This window comes from Telopea speciosissima, chromosome 2 (assembly GCF_018873765.1).
Source record: "Telopea speciosissima isolate NSW1024214 ecotype Mountain lineage chromosome 2, Tspe_v1, whole genome shotgun sequence".
NCBI lineage: Eukaryota > Viridiplantae > Streptophyta > Magnoliopsida > Proteales > Proteaceae > Telopea > Telopea speciosissima.
The window spans coordinates 56,391,051-56,411,791 of record NC_057917.1 but is presented as its reverse complement, the minus strand read 5'-3'; the positions used below and the strand labels follow the sequence as shown (position 1 = coordinate 56,411,791).

Sequence of the window (20,741 nt, the reverse complement as noted above, 5' to 3'; positions counted from 1 at the left end):
CCTCTACCTATTATTACCATGGTTTGAGGAATTGGTATTGGATCGACTCATTTGTGTCGGTATTACTTGAGATTAAAATCAATTCCTGGACGCTCCCATATCGATGGATAGTATGGACAAGGGTAAAAATATCTTTAAAAATACAAGAAGCTGGACAACGCCAGACACAAATACAAACTTAGCGCAGAGGAACCCCTCCCCCTTTAAAGCAGAACCGTTGAGAGAGGAGGGCCCAAGGCTAGCAAAAGAAGTAAACAAACTAACAGAACCGAAATCTCGGTCTATGGAGAGCATCAACCAACATCTCTTCTTTGATGGTGGTTGGAAAATCCACCATCAAAGATGAGACTCTTAATGTAGCAGTAGCCTTAACTAGAAAATCCACAATAGAATTTGCTTCTCTGAAGCAATGAGAAATTTTGCACCGAATATCTTTCAAAAAAGATTGAAGGACCAACCACCTTTGACTCTAGTTCCTTTTTTTTTTAACTAAAGGTAGGGCTGTAAACGGCTCGGATTCGGCTCAGATTCACTACTATCCGAATCCGAATCTGTTTAACAAATGCACTATCCGAATTCGATCTGATATCCGACGGATATTTAAATGGTATTATCGTATCCGAATCCGAGAGTTTATCGGATATCCGGATACTATCCGATCCGATAAAATATCCGATTCATGAACAATTACACTTATGGATTTCCAACCCCGATTATCGATTTCCGACTCCGATTACTGATTTTCGACTCCGATTACCGATTACCTATTTTATTAAACTGCTGCCTATTCTTAGAAAGGTGTTATTTTGTTCTTTAAATTGGATTATCATTAGGTTAATGGATAGATTGATCCTATTATCTTCAAATCAAACCTCAAAATGAAGTTTTTTACACCATTGTTAGCAATGTCGATCGAGATTGCAAGATTTCTAACAAATAGAAAATAAAGCTAATTAAACACACGCACAAAGACATGCTTAGAGAGAGAGAGAGTGAGACCTTCTGCACCAGATTAGTGGTGCCCCTGAGATTGGGGGTAGGAACAGTTATATCCAAGCTCACACACGTTTCCTTTCACTAAGCTCTCCACATTCATAGCATTTCATTTATTAAGGAAAAACAAGAAACAGAGTTTCACTAACCACAAGCAGATCGATCAGGAAAAGAAAAGTTTCAGAGTTCGCGAAGACGAAGAAAACAAAAGAAAACACTGAATTCTACCAAAATCAAGAAACTAAAATCATTAAAAGACCTAGAAATATTTAAAACATAAACGTATTGTGATCTGAATAAGGAAGGATTTGGGATTCAAAGAAGACCTTGAAGTAGTAAGGGAAGCTTGGATCATCGCAACCACCTAATGGCTGAAGATTGGTGAGATTTTCGAGCTTAGCAGTTATCATTAACATCAACTTCACCATTTTCGTTTCCTTTCCATACCTGATTTTAGAAGAAACCCTATTCCTCTATTCGCTCACCAATGACTTCGCACCTATTTCATATTTCTCTACTCTCTCTCTCTCTCACTCTCTCTTCTCTCTTCTCCCCAATTCCTTGACCCCAAACCAGATAACTTCTTTCATTTTCACTGCAAATCACCCCACCCATTTGACTTAAAAAAAACCCACTGTCGATTCCCAGCAAAAACGCTCACCACCCCTTTTTTTTTCCTTTGAAACTTCGATCAACCCATTTGGCCATTCTACAGTTCGACCAGTGAAAAGAAAAAAACAGAAAAAAGAGCAAAGAGAAGAGAGTGAGAGACAGAACCAAGAGACAGATACGGAAGAAGAAGAAGAATCGTATACCTAATTGGTCTAAAGCGAGAGGCGAGGGGGTTGTGCGAGTGCCATTGCTGTTGCCGTTGCCGCTAAGAGTAAAAAATCAAGAGTGAGTGACCAGTGACCTTCAAGCTTGAGGATTGAGTGCAGACTGCCGACGCCGTTGAGAGCTTGAAAGTTGAAACTCTGAGACTTGAGAATCGAGAGTGAAAGAGGGAGGAAGAGATTCAAGAGAATAGGAAGCCTTAGTATTAGGTTAAGACTTAAGAGTTAGAGTGATATTACGAAAATAACCTTATAAAATACAAATAATAAGGGTAATACAGTAATATTGATATATTTTTATAAAAAATATTAAAAAACCATAATTTACAATCGGATAATAAATTATCCGATTATTACCCGACTCTGAATCCGATTAGCTTTCGGACGGATTCGGATATTTTTCGGAAACCAAAATTTTGGATTCGGAACCTCTTAAACGGATTCGAACTCGGATCGGATTCGGATTTTCGGCTATCCATTTACAGCCCTAACTAAAGGTCAGCCAAGTATGTATTGAGAATTATGAGGTAATAAGTTACAAGCCTGATTCCTAATCAATAGAGAAAGAAGACAACCCAACATAAAAATAAAGCATAGGTAAGAGACAGCTTGAGAGCTCTCAACCACCTAGCGGAAAATGTCCCTGACTCATGGTAGAAATTTAAGAAAATCTGAAGTATGGGCGGCCATGTGCTTCCCACGAGAGTGCATGAGCCAGAAATCTCGGGGTCATGTTCCATGAGCTGGTTGTTTTCTTCGTTGCTGATAATTTGCTAATTTATCTGCAACCACGTTCGCTTCCCTAAAATAGTGTGTCAACCTCCATTGAATTGAGCTGAGGTAAGGAAGGCTTGACCACCATTTTTGAAGCAGACACCAAGGGATGTTGTTTGAAAGTATATAGCCCACCATCGCAGCCGAGTCACTCTCGATCTAGATCTTGCCAATGTTCAGTTCTTGGGCTTGCTTAACTCCAACAAAGAATGCTTCCATTTCTGCCATATAGTTGGTACCCACTCCCTGGTAGGCTGCAAAACATCTTATAGTTGCAGCCCTGTGGTCGCAAAATATCCCTCCCGCTCCTGATGAGCCTGGATTTCCCCTTGAGGATCCATCAATATTAAGTTTCCACCATCTTGTTGGAGGCTGCTTCCAATGCACTTCAGTGATCCTCCTAACAGCAGGTCGTTTGAGAGAGAGTTGTAGGTTCCTTGCCAAGACCAGCTCATGAACTGACCTCACCTGTACCCCATGTATTCTACAATAGTCCGTGATTTCCCAGAAGCACCGCCTAAGAACCTGCTTGGGACCTCTTCCGGTGTTCTCAAATCTTCTCGCATTTCGTTCCAGCCACACTTGTTGACAAACAATAATCAACATTATCTCCCAAATCTCAGGAAGACAGACTACCTTGGCCTTCCTCCTCCACCATGAGAATAGTAGTTCGATGGACGGGAACCCCCCCCAGCTTTCCTTGAAGTAGAAAAGACATTCCTTCCAGACTTGAGTTGTGAAGTTGCATTCCAAGAACAGGTACTTAACCGATTCACAGTCTGCCAAGCATAACTCACATCTAGAAGCCAATGGCACTGATTTGCGCTTCACTTTATCATTTGTTGGAATAGCCCCATGCACTAAGCGCCAGCCAAATAGGGATGTGCGTGGAAGGAGCTGCTTATGCCAAATCGCCCAGCCCCAACTTGTAATGTTCTCCTTTTTCCTTATTGCGTCCTAAGCCGATTGAATTGTGAAGGTCCCAGATTTTGTATAAGCCCAGCAATGCTTGTCCTTCCTCTCTAAAAAAGTTACATTCATTCCTTCAATCAATCTGAAAACATTCTATAGTGCGGGGTTCCCCACTTGCGGAAAATCCCAGGTTCCAGCATCCCAAAAGTCAGACACCATGGCGAGAGGTCTTGAGGGATGCGGGTAGGCCTGAGAATCTCTTCAATGCTTTGGTTCCCAATCCATCTATCATACCAGAACCTAACAGTACTACCATTTCCTATGACCCAACGCTCTACATCTTTGACAAAAGCCTAGACCTTGCGCAACCCTAGGAGAATCGTAGATGAAACACCATAGTTCTTGAGCTCGTCATCTGCTTTCACATACCTCCCTCGTAGGAAATTTGCAAAGACCGAATTCTCCATTTTAATCATCCATGCAAACTTTGCAATCAGGGCCATGTTTAGGTCCCTCAGATGACGGATTCCTAAACCCCCTTCCTTTTTTGGTTTACAAGCAACGTCCCATCGAACCGTTATAGCTTTGGACCTATCCGCTTCCCCTGACCAAATAAAGTTTTGAGTTCATCTCTCCATGATTTCAATCACTCCTGCAGGCCATAAGAAAACAGAAAAATTATGTACTAGGATACTTCCCATCACTAAGCGCACCAACTCAACCCGCCCTGCCATGGATAAAAGCCTGCCTTTTCAAGCAGCTAGCCGTCCCTTGAAGTGATCGACTAGAGGCTGTATAATGTCTTTTTTCACCCTCCCTTTCATTAATTCAACCCCCAGGTACCTCGTAGGAAAGACACACAGAGGAATTTGTAGAACCGAAATCAACCGCTGTCTTCGGGCACTAGTAATATGCCCCAGGAAATCTTGCTCTTAGCCAAATTGATTACCTGACCTAAATACTCTCCGTAGGCCTTAAGGAACCTTAACCCTCTTGACATTTCTTAACTCCGCCTTCATGAAAATAAAAAGGTCATCTACGTACAGTATATGGGAGGGAGTTGTCACTCCGCGAGGCCCTGGGAGAGCCTTGATCCATCCTCTGTTGCGCAACTCACTTAGACCTCTACACAATACCTCCTCAGATGTTATGAATAAAAGAGGGGATAGCGGATCACCTTGGCGTAACCCCCGTTCCATTCCAAAGAACCCCACCGGACCTCCATTCACCAACACAGAGATTCTGGTGGAAAGTAAAATTTGATGCACCCAGTTAATCTAGAGATTTGAGAAGCCAAAAGCGCCTAAAACATCATATAGAAAGCTCCATTCCAGGGTATCGAATGCTTTTTGGATATCCAATTTCATGCCCAAACCCCCTCCCCTGCACTTAACTGCCATCAAGTTAGTTAATTCAAATGCTACACCAATGCTGTTGAAAATTACCTTACCTCTCTGGAAAGCGCCCTACTCTGCAGATACCAGCTTGTTGGGAATAGTAGATAATCGAGTGGCCATAATTTTTGGGATGAGCTTGAAGAAGAAATTCCCTAAACAGAGCGGTCAGAATTGACTTGCTTTGTTGGCATTTTGCACCTTGGGGATTAAGGTTAAGAAATTGTTGTTCAGTCCCTTAGTGATAACCCCTTCTTGAAATTAAGAAGTTTTGTATTCCACGACAAACATCTCAACCAATGATATCCTAGCAAAATCTGAAAAAGGTGCCAGGGAATCCATCAGGGCGCTGGAAGGATCTAACCCATAAACTGCTGCCTTAATTTCCTCTTGGGAGGGGATTTTAGCCAGCATTTCATTGTCCGTATCGGAGACCAGGGGGGAATGACTGCAATCAAATCTACATCTCTAGATGCCGCCCCTCTTTTAAAAAAACTCTCATAATGGTTCACAAAATATGCAGCAATTGCACTAGCCTCAGTCAATACCACTCCATCTTCCCCTTTTATCTCCCTAATAGTGTTCTTCGCACGTCGAATTTTTGTGGATAGATGGAAATACTTCGTGCATCTGTCCCCGTATTTAATCCATTTATCTCTGGCCTTTTCCCTCCACAATTTTTCTTGGAGTCCCACAGCCTGATTATAGTTCAATTTTGCATCCAGCTCTCTGTCGAATAGAGCATCCGAATAGCTATTAACTTCAATTTGGTGTTGAATATCTTGCAAATGATCTTTGGTACGGGTGATCTCCTGATCAATATGAAGGAAGACCCCTCTTGCCCATTCTCGAAGCGGGCCCTTTAGTCTCTTAAGTTTCTTGGCTACCACAAAAAGTGGTGTACCCCTGACTGGTTCACTCCAACAAGCTTTAACAAATTCTCTAAACCCAGCGTGCTTCGTCCAGAACCTTTGCAACCGAAATGGCGCATTTGAAGGGCGCGGCAGGTTATCACATGACACCATTATTGGAGAGTGATCTGAGTATCCACTTACCATTAAACGCTGCGTACAACCCTCATATCGCTGCCACCAAGCGTCATTACAGAAGCTTCGATCGAGTACTGCTTGTACATTCCCGATCCTTCTGTTGTTGGTTCATGTGAACTTCCTACTCGTTGATGGAATTGGAATTAACGAAGCAGATTCCACCATCGTAGCAAAGTCCTCTGCTGACCCTGATTAAAGCTCCCTGGCCCTCTTTGGTCGCTAGCAAATATGTAAGAGTTGAAATCACCAATCACTAGCCAAGGACAAACCACCCCCTGCAAGGGACGCTAGATCACACCAAAGAGTACGTCGAACTGCTCGCAGGCAGCTAGCGTGAACCACCGAGACAATACTTTTAACTCCCTGTACCTCTACCTGCAGAGTCAGGTGTTGGCTGGAGTTCAAAATCAACACAGGCCTTGGCAGCCTCTCCTTTCAAAGAAACCAAATATTTGGAACCCCTTCTTCTTCATGGTTAGAAATAATATCAGTGGTCATTCCTAATCTGGTGAAGAAGCGGCTTGGCCTCCTGTTGATTGGGATCTTTGGTTCCACCAAACAAATGAAATCCGGTTTTACCTCATTCACAAGTTGCCGCAGGTGAGTGCGAGCCCTATCGTTCCCAACTCCTCTGATGTTCCAGCATATGCATTTCATATTTGATGGGCAGCGGTAATGTTGTGGTGACCACTCGGCTCGCCCTCATGCTGTGACTCCGTCAAGCAGGCGTCAACAGTCCCCGCTTCTAGAACTGCTCGTCCTCGCCTACGTGTGCCCGATATGATGTTCTCCTTCTGAATGTGCTTCTGTCTTCCTTGTCGCCGTCGTGTAACATCAGTGAATGGCATTGCATTGTCTGATTCAGGCTCTTGGCTTGGAATCAGGTGCACTACCACCGCAGTGCGACCGTTGTCTTCACTTATAACATCTGCTGGAGAGAGCACCACTTCGAACCTCCCTTCCTCCATGTGGACCAGCCCTGGCCCAGACTGGTTTAATGCAGCCAGTGCATGACTCTTCGAAAGCCCCACGCTCCTTTCACAACTAACACATGCCACCTCCTCATGCAATATTTTCCTGAAAATCAACCTTATCCGTGGGAGACTTCCCCATAATAGGCGCCAAACCCGCACGCTGAGTAACCCTTTCCTTATCCATTTGAACCTCTTCACTGTCCACCCTTGCCGGAGATGGCCTGCGGCGCCACTCTCGCCATGGCTGCCTCGCATTAGGGCGTTGATCTACATAGTTGGCTCCCGGAATTTCTGCAGTCTCTAGAACCTCTTGCATCACATCCGGACAGGAGTCTACCCGATGCCCAAGTCTTCTGAAGCCAGAGCACCGTGATGGAGGTTCCTCGAAAATCACCTTTTGTTTGAAAACGTAGTTTTCATGTGAACCTTCCTGCTCGCGCTCAACGTATACCTCTTCAACCCGTGGAATCGAGTCATCAATGTCCACACACACCCTCTCAAAGTGGCCAAAGTGGGAGTGCTTGGTGCGTCGGTCGATTGCAATAGGACGACCCACCGCCTTTGCTATTGATAGGAGCACCTCCTCGTGCCAGTATTCTTGCGGCAGGTTCGGGAATCGAATCCAAGAGAGCCTATGAGTGATGGCTTGATCTTCCACAATGAAATCTTTCCTCCAGCGCTGGAATTGCAATAGCTGCCCATCCACCCGAAGTGGGCTCTTCTTCCAGACGTTTGTCATGTCCTCCTCCGATAGAAAGCGGAAAACTACAAAGCCCTTGCCAATCGACTTCATGAATACATTCCCCTTCAGGCCCCATCCTTTGGCCGAATCTCGAAGTCCCTCCATCGTGGTGAATCGAAAATTCAATCTTCCCAGCAAAGCAAATTTAAGTTTTTCTAGTTGGCTGGTGTATGCCGCCTGAGGGATCTTGATTCTCGTTAGCGATCCATCTCTAACCGGAGTAGGTAGGCTCTCCACATCTGGAAGAGAAGCCCGAGCCACCGCCGCAATAGAATTATTTAGAACCGCTACTGCCTGTGCTTGCTGCTGTAGAGGAGGGAATCCCAAGTCAGCCACCTTCCCTCCGTCAGGATCCTGGGCAGCGCCCAAAGTTTCCTTGCCGTCGCCTCCCTTCTCCATCGCCCATGCTAGTTCCTTTTGAAAGTTTGATGGCTTGTTATTTACATTAATTTTCCTTTTAATAGATAATAACAATAGTGGTGGTGGAAACACTATTGTGTTGGAGACTTCCACCCACATATTATGAAAGTTGGATGGCTGGTTATTTACTTTAATTTTCTTTTTAATATATAATATCAATTTATTTATTTATTTTGGGGAAAGTTTCTGTACATAGGTATGCATAGTGCACAATCATGTTACAACCCTTGGATGAGAATAAAAGACTATATTGTACACAATCATATCTATCAAATGGTTGGTTGAAACTACAACCCTGCATCATGCACAGCCGTTTACGAAACCTTTGGCCTTATTTTTAAAAAAATATATATATTTACTTCAACTCAAGGATCAAGATCCAAAAGGAACTAGAGTCCCAAATGTGGAAAAAAAAAATTACTCCAAGAGCAAATGACTTCAATGGACCTTAGTGCATTCTTCTCACCTAAAAGGATAAAGGACGGGACAGTGGTCCAATACTTCAGATTTGATGTCCCGAACAATGACTGGAGGTCTTAGACTTAAATTTGATATGACTTATGTATCTGAGTATACAGGGCCGTTGAATGTATGTTACACACTGTGTCACGTTATAGAAGAGCCCAACGTTACGTACACGAGAGGCCGAGCCCTCTCAGTGCCACGAAAAGAAAGGACAATGTTGGAGCTTTCCCGATCCCCTCAATCTCAGCGGCTGGTTCACATCACATTAAAAAACAATGTCTAAGTTCACAGCTGAGTCTAAATCTGAATTATACATGCAACTTCCACCGATTCAAGTGGTTGGATCCTAATTGTACTTTTATTCCCCCAAAATGAAAGAGAACCAATAAACTAAATGGTTGATCGGTTTCGGGTGAAAATGAATGGTTAATTGTTATTCATGGTGGGTGTCGGTGATAAATAGGAACAGTTTTTGGCTTTTGAAGATTGGTTGCCATCAGTATATTATTACCTTAGTACGTACGTTTTCTTCATCAACCCAGTCTTGTGTTTGGAATTTTTATCTTCTCAATTTACCTGTTCGTACTTGACGTCAACTACATCTAATAGAAGGGGCAGAAAAGACTATTCTACCCATTGCCCGAATAGTCATTTCCACCCCCTCTATTAGATGTACTTGACGTCAAGTACGGACAGGCAAATTGAGAGCATAAAGATGATAGTTTGTTCTCTTTAATTGTAGAAGAAGGATTCTATGATCTTTAAGATCGAACACACACACACATATGTATGTGAGGACTGCTCTTCAAAGTTATCTTGATACCTCTGAATGGAAAATCACTCATTGTTATAGAGAGGCTAATCTGGTGGCTGATTTCTCGCTAAATCAACGGCAAAATTTGAAATTTCATCTATTCTATCTGTTTGGCCGATTTCAATTGAAGAGAACCTTAGAATGGATGCACAGGGAAGACCAAGGTTTTGGTATTTTTAAGTTTTCCTGCTGTGTCTACTTTTCCTTTCTTTTGTCTGATAGTGGTGCCCCTTTTCTTGGCTTATCAATGGTGGGGGTCGCTATAGTGGTTTTGTTTTTGTTTTTGGGTTCGTAGTTTTCTTGTAAATTCTTTTGTTCTTCTTAGTATATAAGACCTTAGAGAGAGAGAGAGAGAGAGAGGTGTAATCACCATTCGAGTGGCTATGCAGAATTATGGGTTTATGAGGTTTCATGTAATCACCATTCACTGGCCATACACATGGCAGAGTTAAGACTGCTTAAAATGTGGGTGGGGGGTGAATTGATAAGATTCAGGAGTACTGATGGTAGGAAATAAGCGTAGGTAGTATGTCGCATTACATGACATTGCCCAGGTGACATTGAGGAGAGGAGAGGACAGGAGGGGGCCGCGGGGGGGGGTGTTGAATCAGTGTCTTAAAAAAAATTGTTCAACAAATTATACAAACAATCACAAACATTGATGTAGTTCTTCGAGCAAAACTTGATTGAGTGGGGCAAAGGCAAGTTTATCAAACCCACACACAAACATATGCATGTCTACCTCACTACCATTGTGTGATCAGGTCTACCAGACAATGCACACCTACTCTACAAAGCACATACACTCCAAATATGTAGAAGGAAAGTAATACAACCACATAGAACACTAGATATACGTGGTTCCGCTAAGATGCCTACGTCGGAGAAATGTTCTAAAGGAGCTTCGTATATTGCTCAATATACTACTCGAAGTTTTAATCACTCCAATGACCCAATTCAAGAACAATTATCTCTGCTTCAATTTGTGTACCCATATAAACGTGGGTAACAACCCCAAGCCTTAGACATACCCCAATTTACTAGGTATACAAAAAAAACAAAAACAAAAAAAGAGTACCAAACCCATACATCACTGTTCTAAGTTTTTCAACATGAACCAAATCCTAGAAAATCAAAAATTGGGATTTTCAGTTGCCTAATACATCAGCCTGTGTATTCCCACTGTTGACCGTGCACTTGTAGACACGAACACGTTCAAAACACTGTCGCAACAAGCACCATCATCACATCAATTTTTTTTTACAAAAATCTGCCTTTCTAATCATTGGAATTGCTCTCTGATACTCTCACTGTATTCCTCTTTGTAATCTGAGAAAAACGCAAAAAAATAACGTCTAATTTGGACTTAAAAGGAGTGGGATAACCTAGTTTTACTAAAACCCTATAAACCAAGGGTATTTTTGTAATTTTGATCAAATTTTGTTACATTTCAATGATCACGAGCGGACAGCATGAGCTTATGCGCGTCACAAGGTCGAGTGGGTCAGATTATGACCGTCCAATTAACCTTCTAATTCATACACTTGACTTTAGCCGTGCGATCGTGAAGATTCCAACTCAAGAAAGTGGGGAGAAGCTCGACCAAGTATTTGGCATCTTCTAAGTGGCAGACGGTGCACCGCTTTACACCAAAGTGGGATTATAGAGGACAACGGATGCATCGATCTAGATCGTTGGATGACGATCTGGAATCGTGAGGACGATGCAATTCGTTGGACGGGGATCGACCTTCGGGAGTTCCGTCTTACGAATGTAGGATGAATGTCGGCCAAGATAATGGCATATTGATGCAGCACACCAAATGAAAGATCAGTTTCAACCGAGCGAACCGAGGTGCCTAACACCTTCCTTAGATAGTAACCAAACACTTACCCCGACTCATGGTTTACCCAGTCCCCGACCCCAACGGATCGGTCTACAATTAAATTTACTTTTTATGGGTCCTAGGCCTCAATGATCTAGGTAGCAATTCCGACTTAATGATTATAACCCCTTTTCCCCCCAAGGAAGGGAGGGGTAGAGGACAAAGGGGATCCCCGCCACGAATTCCATTGTCCTCAGAATCGTCCTCACTCCATGGAAGCCCATCTTCATTAGTTTTTCTTCCAATCAATATACTTTGTTCTTCCTTCAACTGTACCTCTTCAGTAGCTTGGTATCATATATCTCTTAGCACATTTAGCAGATACATTAGTATACCCAAAATATATATCACACAATGATTTTCATATCCAAAATACTTAATAAATAAATAAAAATATTTAAGATATTTGGTAGTTTTCAGACTCCAGGGGCCTTCGGCCGGCCTTCACTACCTCATGAATGGGTTTCAAGGTAGACTTGGGGAGCCTTGAGATTGGTGGAGTCCTATTTATAGGGGCCCCTTATGAGAGGGGGTTGCCTCAAAAATGGCCCAAAAATGAAAAATGGTTTCTGCAGATCCATGGAGACCACTATTAAGTTTCATGGATCCACAAAGACCAATCGTCGTGTTTTGCGGATCCACGAAAAAATTAACGTGGCACCACAGAATGGGCCGATGATCTACGCTGAGCTAGGGACGTAAAATGGGGTTTTGCTGATGTGGCAGTCCCTCACTGGTCTGTTCTGGCTTCTCTAGTACGATGGCCACCGATTCCAATCTGTTCGTCCAATTTTAGTGTGCGATATATCATTTCGAAACACGCTCTGAGTACTATCAATGATGTGGGACTGGGCAATGTTTTGGTCCTGGGTTCCGCTGAAAAATGCTTTAAGGGATAATGCCTTCTTGATAGGGGAAAATCGGTGACCATTCAATGACGCTCCTGGGCCATTGGATAATACTCGGCCTCTATCTTATGGATGAAATAGCCATTATTAGGCCAATGAGAGTGCTAAGATCATTTTGCAAGGGTTGAGTCCTTCTTAAAAGAGATACTGAGATCCGTCTATGACTTGTTGTCATCATTGTCTGGGGTTGCCGAAATGAAGTATTTACAAATGGTGATTGGGATGCTGGCCTTGCAACTTCCCCTAGTCTAATTGATGCTTGGAATATACTCCCTGAAATCCCCTGAAGGCCTCGTAGCTTTAGTGACAGTGTCATTTGGAAGGAATCTTCAAATGGGTTCTTCTCCTTCGCGTCTATTTGGAACCTTATCAGTCCGCACTCGAGCCCCCAAGGTCCCATGGCATCCTATTGTTTGGTTTAAAGATCACATCCCCAAGCATAATTTTATTGTTTGACGTACTCTAACCCAATCCTTTCTCCATCCGTGCCTTGCATATCCAAAGTCATATCCCAGTCTCCCCCCCCCCCCCCCTCCTCTGTTGTCTTTGTGGAAATGCTGCAGAAAATCCTTTCACCTTTTCGTTGAGTGCCCCTTCCCATTTGGATTGGGTCCCATGTTAGCAATCAATATGGCCTTATCCTAGAAGCATTGGATCCTTAGATAGTGAGTGGAAGTGGATCCTTGACCGCTTCAATAGAAAATCTTGCATTGACTCTCTTGGGAATCTTGCTTTTGGTGGCTTCGGTTTATCATATATGGGAAGAACGAAATATTAAGCTTTGGAGAGGTAACTCTAGAACCAAAGCCCAGTTCTTGGACTCCATCACTTCTGATGTGCACTCCAAACTCTCTATTAGGTCATGCATCTCCACCGTGTGGAATCATCATGTTGCGTCAGCTTCGGACTTATCTTTAGATCTTTGTACGATACCTAGATCTTCTCTTTGATTTGGGCTGAGCTTATTTCTTGTTTTCGGCCTTTGCTTGCAAATTTTCATTTTATTCCCATCCCTCATTTTTCTCCCTCTTCCCTATTGCGGCTGGATGTTATTTACCCTTATTGAAAAAATGCTAATTCATCCCAAAAAAAAACAAAAAACCAAAAAACAAATCTGAAATCATGCTTCCAACATTGGACAACCTTCAGATAACACGCATCCAATAGAGAAGATTTATCAGGTAGAACTGAACAATGAAGTTTGTATTGGAAATCATGGATGAACCATGCTTACCCCAACCCCAGAATTTAAAAAATAGTAGAAAAAGAAGGACAATGAAGCTTACAAAAAAAAAAAATTCGTTGAAAGTTCATGAATGCATGAAACCATACCTACAAAATTAGGGTTTGAAGCATGCTCTAATAAATTCTTTAAAAATGTAGAAGGAAAAAATTATGGGAACCAAATACAACCTAATGGTTAGGGCTTACTTTCCACTCTACATCAAGAAATTCAAACCACTTAATCCCAAAAGAAAGGTCAACCTTCAACTGATCCCAACAATATTCAGTGGAACAGGTCACATTTTTAATAACTACAGAAACAAAGAAAAAGACTACCTCTTTAAAATTAACAAAACGATTCTTTTTTGTTTTGGTAACTAAATTAACTAAACGATTCAACAAACATTACACCCTTAATTATTACATGAAGAAAATCCATCGATGAGTTAAAGACATGAAAATTAATTAAAAAATTAAACAAGAACAGTCCTGTTATTAAGACCTGGAAGCTGTATCTGCTCATCCGTCCCACTTCCATCTTCAGCGTCGACGACGACATCACCGGACATTTCCTCAATGGACTTCCCTTTAGCCTCAGGTATTAAGAAGCTAAACAAGAAGCCAAAGAAGTCGACCATACCAAGCACAATTAGGGCATATTGTACACCAATACCAGGTGGGTACCCTGGATCTGTCGATGCCTTATCCGATGGCTCGGCGGCATACAAGAATCCAAACGCTCCGATGATTGCACCTGCCTTCCCGGTTGCTGCTGATATACCATGGCAAGTTGACCTAAGCCTCGCTGGGAATATTTCCGCTGGCACCACAAATGTTGTCGAGTTAGGCCCGAAATTGGCGAAGAAGAAGGTGAAGGCATACATTACTACAAATCCAACTTGGTGTTCAGGTGATTTCCAATAATCGTAAGGAATTGCAAGTCCCAACATGAACACTGTCATCAAAAAGAAACCCATCAATTGAATTGTACGCCTCCCTATATAATCAATGAAGGCTACTGTAAACCAGTACCCAGGAATGGTCCCACAGAGGGCTATAATGGTTTGTGCCCTAGCAATCCAGTAAAGCTCCTGAAGTGCACTCATCGTCTTCGCTGAAGGGATCCAATTAACTGAAACGAAGATGTCCTTCTGGAATAAACTCTGACTATAAAATACAATATCAAGTAGAAACCATGTTATGGCAGTTCCAACCAAGTTAAGCCCATGGCGACGAGCAAACTCTTTGGAGAACAACCCATAATTATTGGCTGGCTCTTGTGATATCCTCTCCACTTTGTCTTGCTCTGCTTCTATCTCCACCTGCAAGACAGTTGCCATATCTGCTGCGGCTTGTTTCGCATTCCGAGCAACAAGGGTGGTGTAACGAGCAGTCTCAGGCATCTTCATACGCCAATAGTAAGTGAGTGCTGCCGGTATACCACCCACCATCAAGATTATACGCCAGACGTAATCGGCCTGAGTCACAGTGGAGCCGACCGGATCGAGCTGGTAAGGAAGAGCAGGAAACCTGGCCTTGAATGCGGTAGAAAGGATTAGGGCAACTATTCCACCAGCCAATATCCCAAATCCTTGCATGGCAAAGACAGCTGCGATGAAAGCACCTCGGGTCCTTTTGTTTGCATACTCGGACATAATGGTTGCTGATAATGGGTAGTCTCCTCCAATCCCAAATCCTAACCAAAACCTGAAGAAACATAAGGTGGCCATGACACCTTTGGCAGTGCTTCCAAAGGAAAGACCAGAGGCAATGGAGGTGACTACCATGAGCATAAGTGTGACACCATACACACGCTTTCGACCCATCTTGTCTCCGAGACACCCGAAGAAGAGCTGGCCGACGAGGGTGCCGCACAATGCGACACCATTGATTGCAGCGGCTACATTTGGGGGCAATGAACCAGGGTTGGCTGATCCAGGGGTGTAATAGTAAATGCGGCCGAGCAATTTGGTGACTAGAGAGATGGAGAAGAGGTCGTAAGCATCGGTGAAAAAACCCATACCAGCGATCACAATTGCTGTGAAGTGGTAGAATTGGGTCTTGGCTGCATCAAGCGCGCTAAGAACTTGCAATTGTTGCCCAGCCATGGCAGCTGGCTACCTCCTTGCTCCTTCACGGAGCAGCAGTAGTTCTTGTTGTATTGGTACTTGTTACAGAAAGGTTAGTGGGTGCCTTTTTATAATGTCTCGGAGTTTTAACTCTTTCCGTAGAATTGGGTCAACGATTACAAATCAATTTAATAACTAGAAGGAACTGCAACCGTCGATGTCGTTGCAAGATGTCACACATCTCCTTTCCCTATAAAAATTTTTTTTTTTGGTAAATAAAAATCTATTCATGAAAGCTCGTAGTTGCCGAATTACAAGGTTATGTCAACCACGGAGTGGAGATAGGCCAAACCATTCTGCTCAAAAGAGAAATGGCTTTCCTAGCTAAGGAGTCTGCTACAAAGTTGCCTCCCTAGGAATAAACTAGAAATTACATTTCAAAAAATAAGAAGAAATGTGAGTAATATCCTCAATCACTGGCTGAATAAGAAGTGGGGCAGATGCACTACTTCCTGTGATTTAAGCATAAAGTTCTTTACAATCAGATTCCAACACAAGGCGATCACAACATTAAGAGATTGCTTCCAGCACTCCACCAAGCATTGCCAATGTCTCTCGCCCATTAAAATTGATTGAAAGCATAACGGCTCAGAGATTACCACACGGACATGGCCATGATGATCTCTTATAAATGCCTCCTTATTGCCCATCTTCCTTCCAAGACGCGTTCGAGTTCAGCTTGTAAACTTGAAACGGATGGGCTTTGTTACACCCCCATTCCTGAACCACGGAAAAATGCAAGCGGAGCACACAAATACGTTCCCCAAACACCAAAATCACTGATGCAGTATCAAAGACTAACTCATCACAACGACAAGTAATAGATCAATAAAGAAAGTATTAATATAGTTGCCATTAGAGTCAGCGGAAACTACATTGTAACATATAAATAACAATGTTTGGTATCATCGATATGACCTTTCCCATCAGAACTTATGTATTATATTTATGGTTTATACAATACATCTCCCATGACAGGAAAGCAAAATAATATACTAAGAACCAAAAAGTAAAAATGCCCAAGTGTATTGAAAGACGGCAACACGACCATAATCATTGTTCCCTCGGGGAACACACCTCGCAATAGCACTCTGGTCCATGCTCCACGATCTCCAAAGTCCACCAATCTTCATATCCAACAGCGGGAGCCTCGTACTCCGTGCCAACCTGCTCGAATGTACCCCACATCCAAAAATATGTTTCCTCGAGGAATGAGTTTCACTGAGCCCAATGAGTGGCTAAGCCACACAAGCAAGCAATAGTAATGAATGAGGTTGACAACAAACCGTACATGATGGACGGATACCAAGGTGCCCCATATCACCGAGGTAGACCGTACATCACATTCTGTTTACAATCATACTACATGAATGTATGATGATGTATAGTTTCATTGGTATCCACCTAACAGCACAACTAAGTCAGGTATAGTACTATAACAACACCTTAGGTAGCATCCCCGACATCGGTACCATAACGGATGGTATACCAGTGATGACAAACCCGAGTTGCGTTGGAAGCCTGTCGTACCGATCTCCACCAAGAGATGTATGCAAACCCCCAAGTCAAACCCTGTCCTGGCATTCGGCCCGAATGATGGTCAGCGCCCGAACTTCCCGGTGAGTTGTATCTCGAATAACGGTCAAGACTCAGGATTTGACCAACACCTAAACCCCTGTTGATAAGGGTCATAGTACTGGGTATATATTTATCCTAACCAGCATTCATATATTGTATGCGTAAGGTACGCACATGCATAAGCTAGAGGCCGAGTCCATAGATACCGAAATACGGTCGAGTGGCTCTCCTCTCGCCCCTCTAGCCTATACATACACATACAAGTACGAGATGTGATTACTGAAGGCGGTCGGCCGGTCACCACCCCGTTTTCACCTAATGCAATTATAAGTACGGCAATCCCAAGCCCAGCACCCACCGGCACTTAGATCCCATTTCCAAACCTAGATCTACATGCCATGAGTTTGCTCTACAATATGGAAATCCCAGGACCAGCACCAACTGGCACCCGGGTCCCATAACCAAATCTGATACCATCTGCACCATAGTGCCATAAGTAATGTAATATCGCAAGCCAAGAATGTAAAGTCCTATCAACCTCTACATACTTATATCATCCTATGTCTTAACGATATTCATATAATATAGCAAACATGCATGAATGACATTCACAAGACATGACACAAACAATCCATAAATTAAGACGATTGCTTAACTCACTCACCTTGGTTCTCAAACTAGCTTTCAATATCAAGTTCCTCACCACCGGCATGAGTGCCTGCTTGTCACTCCTGCCTGTCCTTGACAGTAGCTGACAGGCAGATGCGTTTGTTGCCAATAGGTAGATGCATCTGTCTATCACTCGTGCCTGTCCTGCTGTCAACACTAATCCGAGATTGGTTTGGATTTCCAAGGTCTTGGGCTAAAGTGGGGTATATCTAGGGTTCCTTAGGGACTTCTTGGTCATGAGCATTACCCCATGAGAGGGGTTAGGGCTCCAACCCATGATGGGTCATGATTCAACGGTTCATGGCTTTAACATCAATGTCTTGAAGAGTCCAATAAGGATGCCCATTAGAATTGTGGGAAACATCTTAGGGCTCTCAATGTGTTCCAACTCAAGATTCATGAGTATCATTCCCCTTTTGGTAGAGAGGCCCCCAAACCACAATTTCCAAATCTAGGGTTTACCCATAAAAGTTGGGGTTCCAAACAAAATAGGGTTAAAGTGTATATATGGGTTTCTTGTAGTTTACCCTTGTTGTCATAAATCCCCTCTCCATTAATGGTTCTCCTCTAAAGTTGGTGAGACCATTAGTGGTAGGAGATTCATAACAAAACCCACATTAAATGGGTGAACAAGAGAGAGGAAGTGATAGGATTAAGAGAGAGAGAGAGAAAATGCTCACCAAGGATTGATGATGGTAGATAGCTTGACTCCACCTCCTCCTCCCTAATCTTCTTCTTCTTCGCTTTCTCTTTTCCTTCTTCTCTTCCTCTCTTGCTCCCACGATTTCTCTATTCTATTTCTTTCCTTTGTGTTTGCAAATGAGAGGGAGGGAGAGGGTATTAGGTTAAGTTGTTTTAGTCCTTAGAGCTTGTTTGGGTAGATCTGAGTCTCTAGGTCCATTAGATAGGACATGTTTGGATGGTATAAGCCCTAGGTCAAGTTTAAGTCATTGGACCTTTGGATCCACTTGGGCCCATGGCCCATGGCCCAAACTTAATTCTAAAGTAGAGTTTTAGAACCCAATTAGTATTTATATATATAATAATGATCTTGCATAGGCGTGAATTATTCGGATAGTGACTTACTCCCATTCGTCATAAAGTGGGCATGGGTAATAACGGTGCGGGCCCTGTGGATTCTTGAAATGAGGGAATTCCAAGAATACACTATCATAGATGAATTTCCCCCTTTCTCTGTCGATGAACCTATCCTCAACGACTTTCCTCGTGTCACGACCGACAATCTTGTGAGATGGCTTGAGTATCATGGCCCACAACTCACGAGAGTAATACGCTCCCCCTCCTACACATGTGGTTCAACCGGACTGAAAAGTTAGACCAGGTTTTAAACCGGGTTATTGGGCACAGGTTTAACAGGCTTCCCATTCTCTATGAACCTCAAATGAAGGAACTGGATTGAAGAAACTTATCGTAAGCCTTTTATTGGTGTACTGAATTTTATTCTAATCGAATTAATGCTCCAGTGTCAATAAACAAATCTTGACCAACATGAGCCCCCCTCGAGCCCGGACAGAGCCAGGCTAGGCCTGGGTTTAACATTTCCCTGGCCCTAGCCCCTAGCAAGGCCAAGCCGAGCTTGGGTTGAGGCCTCGGGCTAAGCCTGGCTCTGTATTAAGAGTCTTAGACATAACAACTTTCCAGATCAGCAACTACTAACAAATCAAATTAACAATAGAGTCCTAGTAATAGCAACTGAAATTGGAGGCAGATATATAAGAAAATAATAACATAAATAAGATGCCCTAGAGTCAGTTGAGTTTTTGGTCTCACTAATCTTGGCTTCCACAAGACTTTCGGGTACTAAAGTTACTTGAGGAAATCATAATCTATTTTTTATTTGTTTTTGAAAGCTTTCAAATAATCATTGGAAAATAAGAACTTGGATACCACAGAAGGTTAATCTTTCATGTCCCTTTTTCAGAGGGAGTGTTTGAATGACACCTCCATAGATGTATTTAAAATTTGACACCTTTTAACTCTTCCTTAAATTATTCTCAAAATATTTTGAAAATAGAGATAAAAGGGTTTTCCAAAAATAAATTTAAAGTGGTATATCATTATGTGTCCTTATCAAAAGCTATCATTATCATAACATTTTCAACTACATATGAAATGACACTATTACCGTCATAGAAAAAAAAATTGTCATAGAAAGGACAAAAAATTAAAATGAAAAAGAACTCTGTCTGATAGTGTGGCCTATGCCAGCACTCTCATGAGTCTATCTCTCTCCTCCTCATATGAAAAGACATCTCTGCCCCTTTATTTTGAGGAGAGAGACAGGCACATGGGACTTCTGGTATAGACCACACTCCTGGACCGTAAACTACTTTCCAAAATTAAAATTACAAAGGATAAATTACAAGTCACCCCTTGGTTTTCAAACGAAACTCAGATCACCCCCTGGTTTAGACCTCAATATGACAAATTAGTCCCTACCGTTAGTTTTATGCTGTTAACTGATGATGTCAGCCAGTTAAATAAATTTAAATCCCTAAACTACCGTTGACATCCAAACATAGATTTTGAAGGGTAGTATTGTAAATTTAATTCTAATGTTTTAGTACAAGGGTAAAATAGTCCTTTCACACCAATAACTAACAATAGACTAACACCGTTACTGTAGAGAGGGTGATTTGAGTTTTTTCAAAAACCAGGGGGTGATCTGAGTTTCGTTTGAAAACCAGAGGTGATGTGTAATTTACCCTTTATGTCTAACCTTGATGAGTGTCAATCAAAAAATCTTTTATCTAGAATATTAACCCTCTATTTATCAGGTTCATGGAGAACCGAAAATGAATCTATTGTTCATGATATAGGATTTGTAAAGCCATTGTTGACTCCTACATTTAGTACTCGGAAAAAAAAAAAAAAAACAAAGAAACAAGAACTTTGCATCAAAGTGAAGCCCTAATTTGTTGTGGTAAAACAAAAGGAAAAAGGCGACACCTTTCAAG

The 20,741-nt window shown here is 42.4% G+C and overlaps 1 protein-coding gene across 1 annotated transcript; it reads right to left on the bottom strand.

The window, feature by feature from the left end:
* Nucleotides 1-13,860: 13,860 nt before the first annotated feature.
* Nucleotides 13,861-15,495, bottom strand: LOC122650899 (probable inorganic phosphate transporter 1-3). Its single transcript, XM_043844264.1, has one exon. The coding sequence runs from the start codon at nt 15,493-15,495 to the stop codon at nt 13,861-13,863; it is 1,635 nt and encodes a 544-aa protein (XP_043700199.1).
* Nucleotides 15,496-20,741: the final 5,246 nt, after the last annotated feature.

Excerpts from the sequence above, each read along its gene's own strand:
- LOC122650899 (XM_043844264.1), bottom strand. The coding sequence starts at position 15,495 with ATGGCTGGGCAACAATTGCAAGTTCTTAGCGCGCTTGATGCAGCCAAG.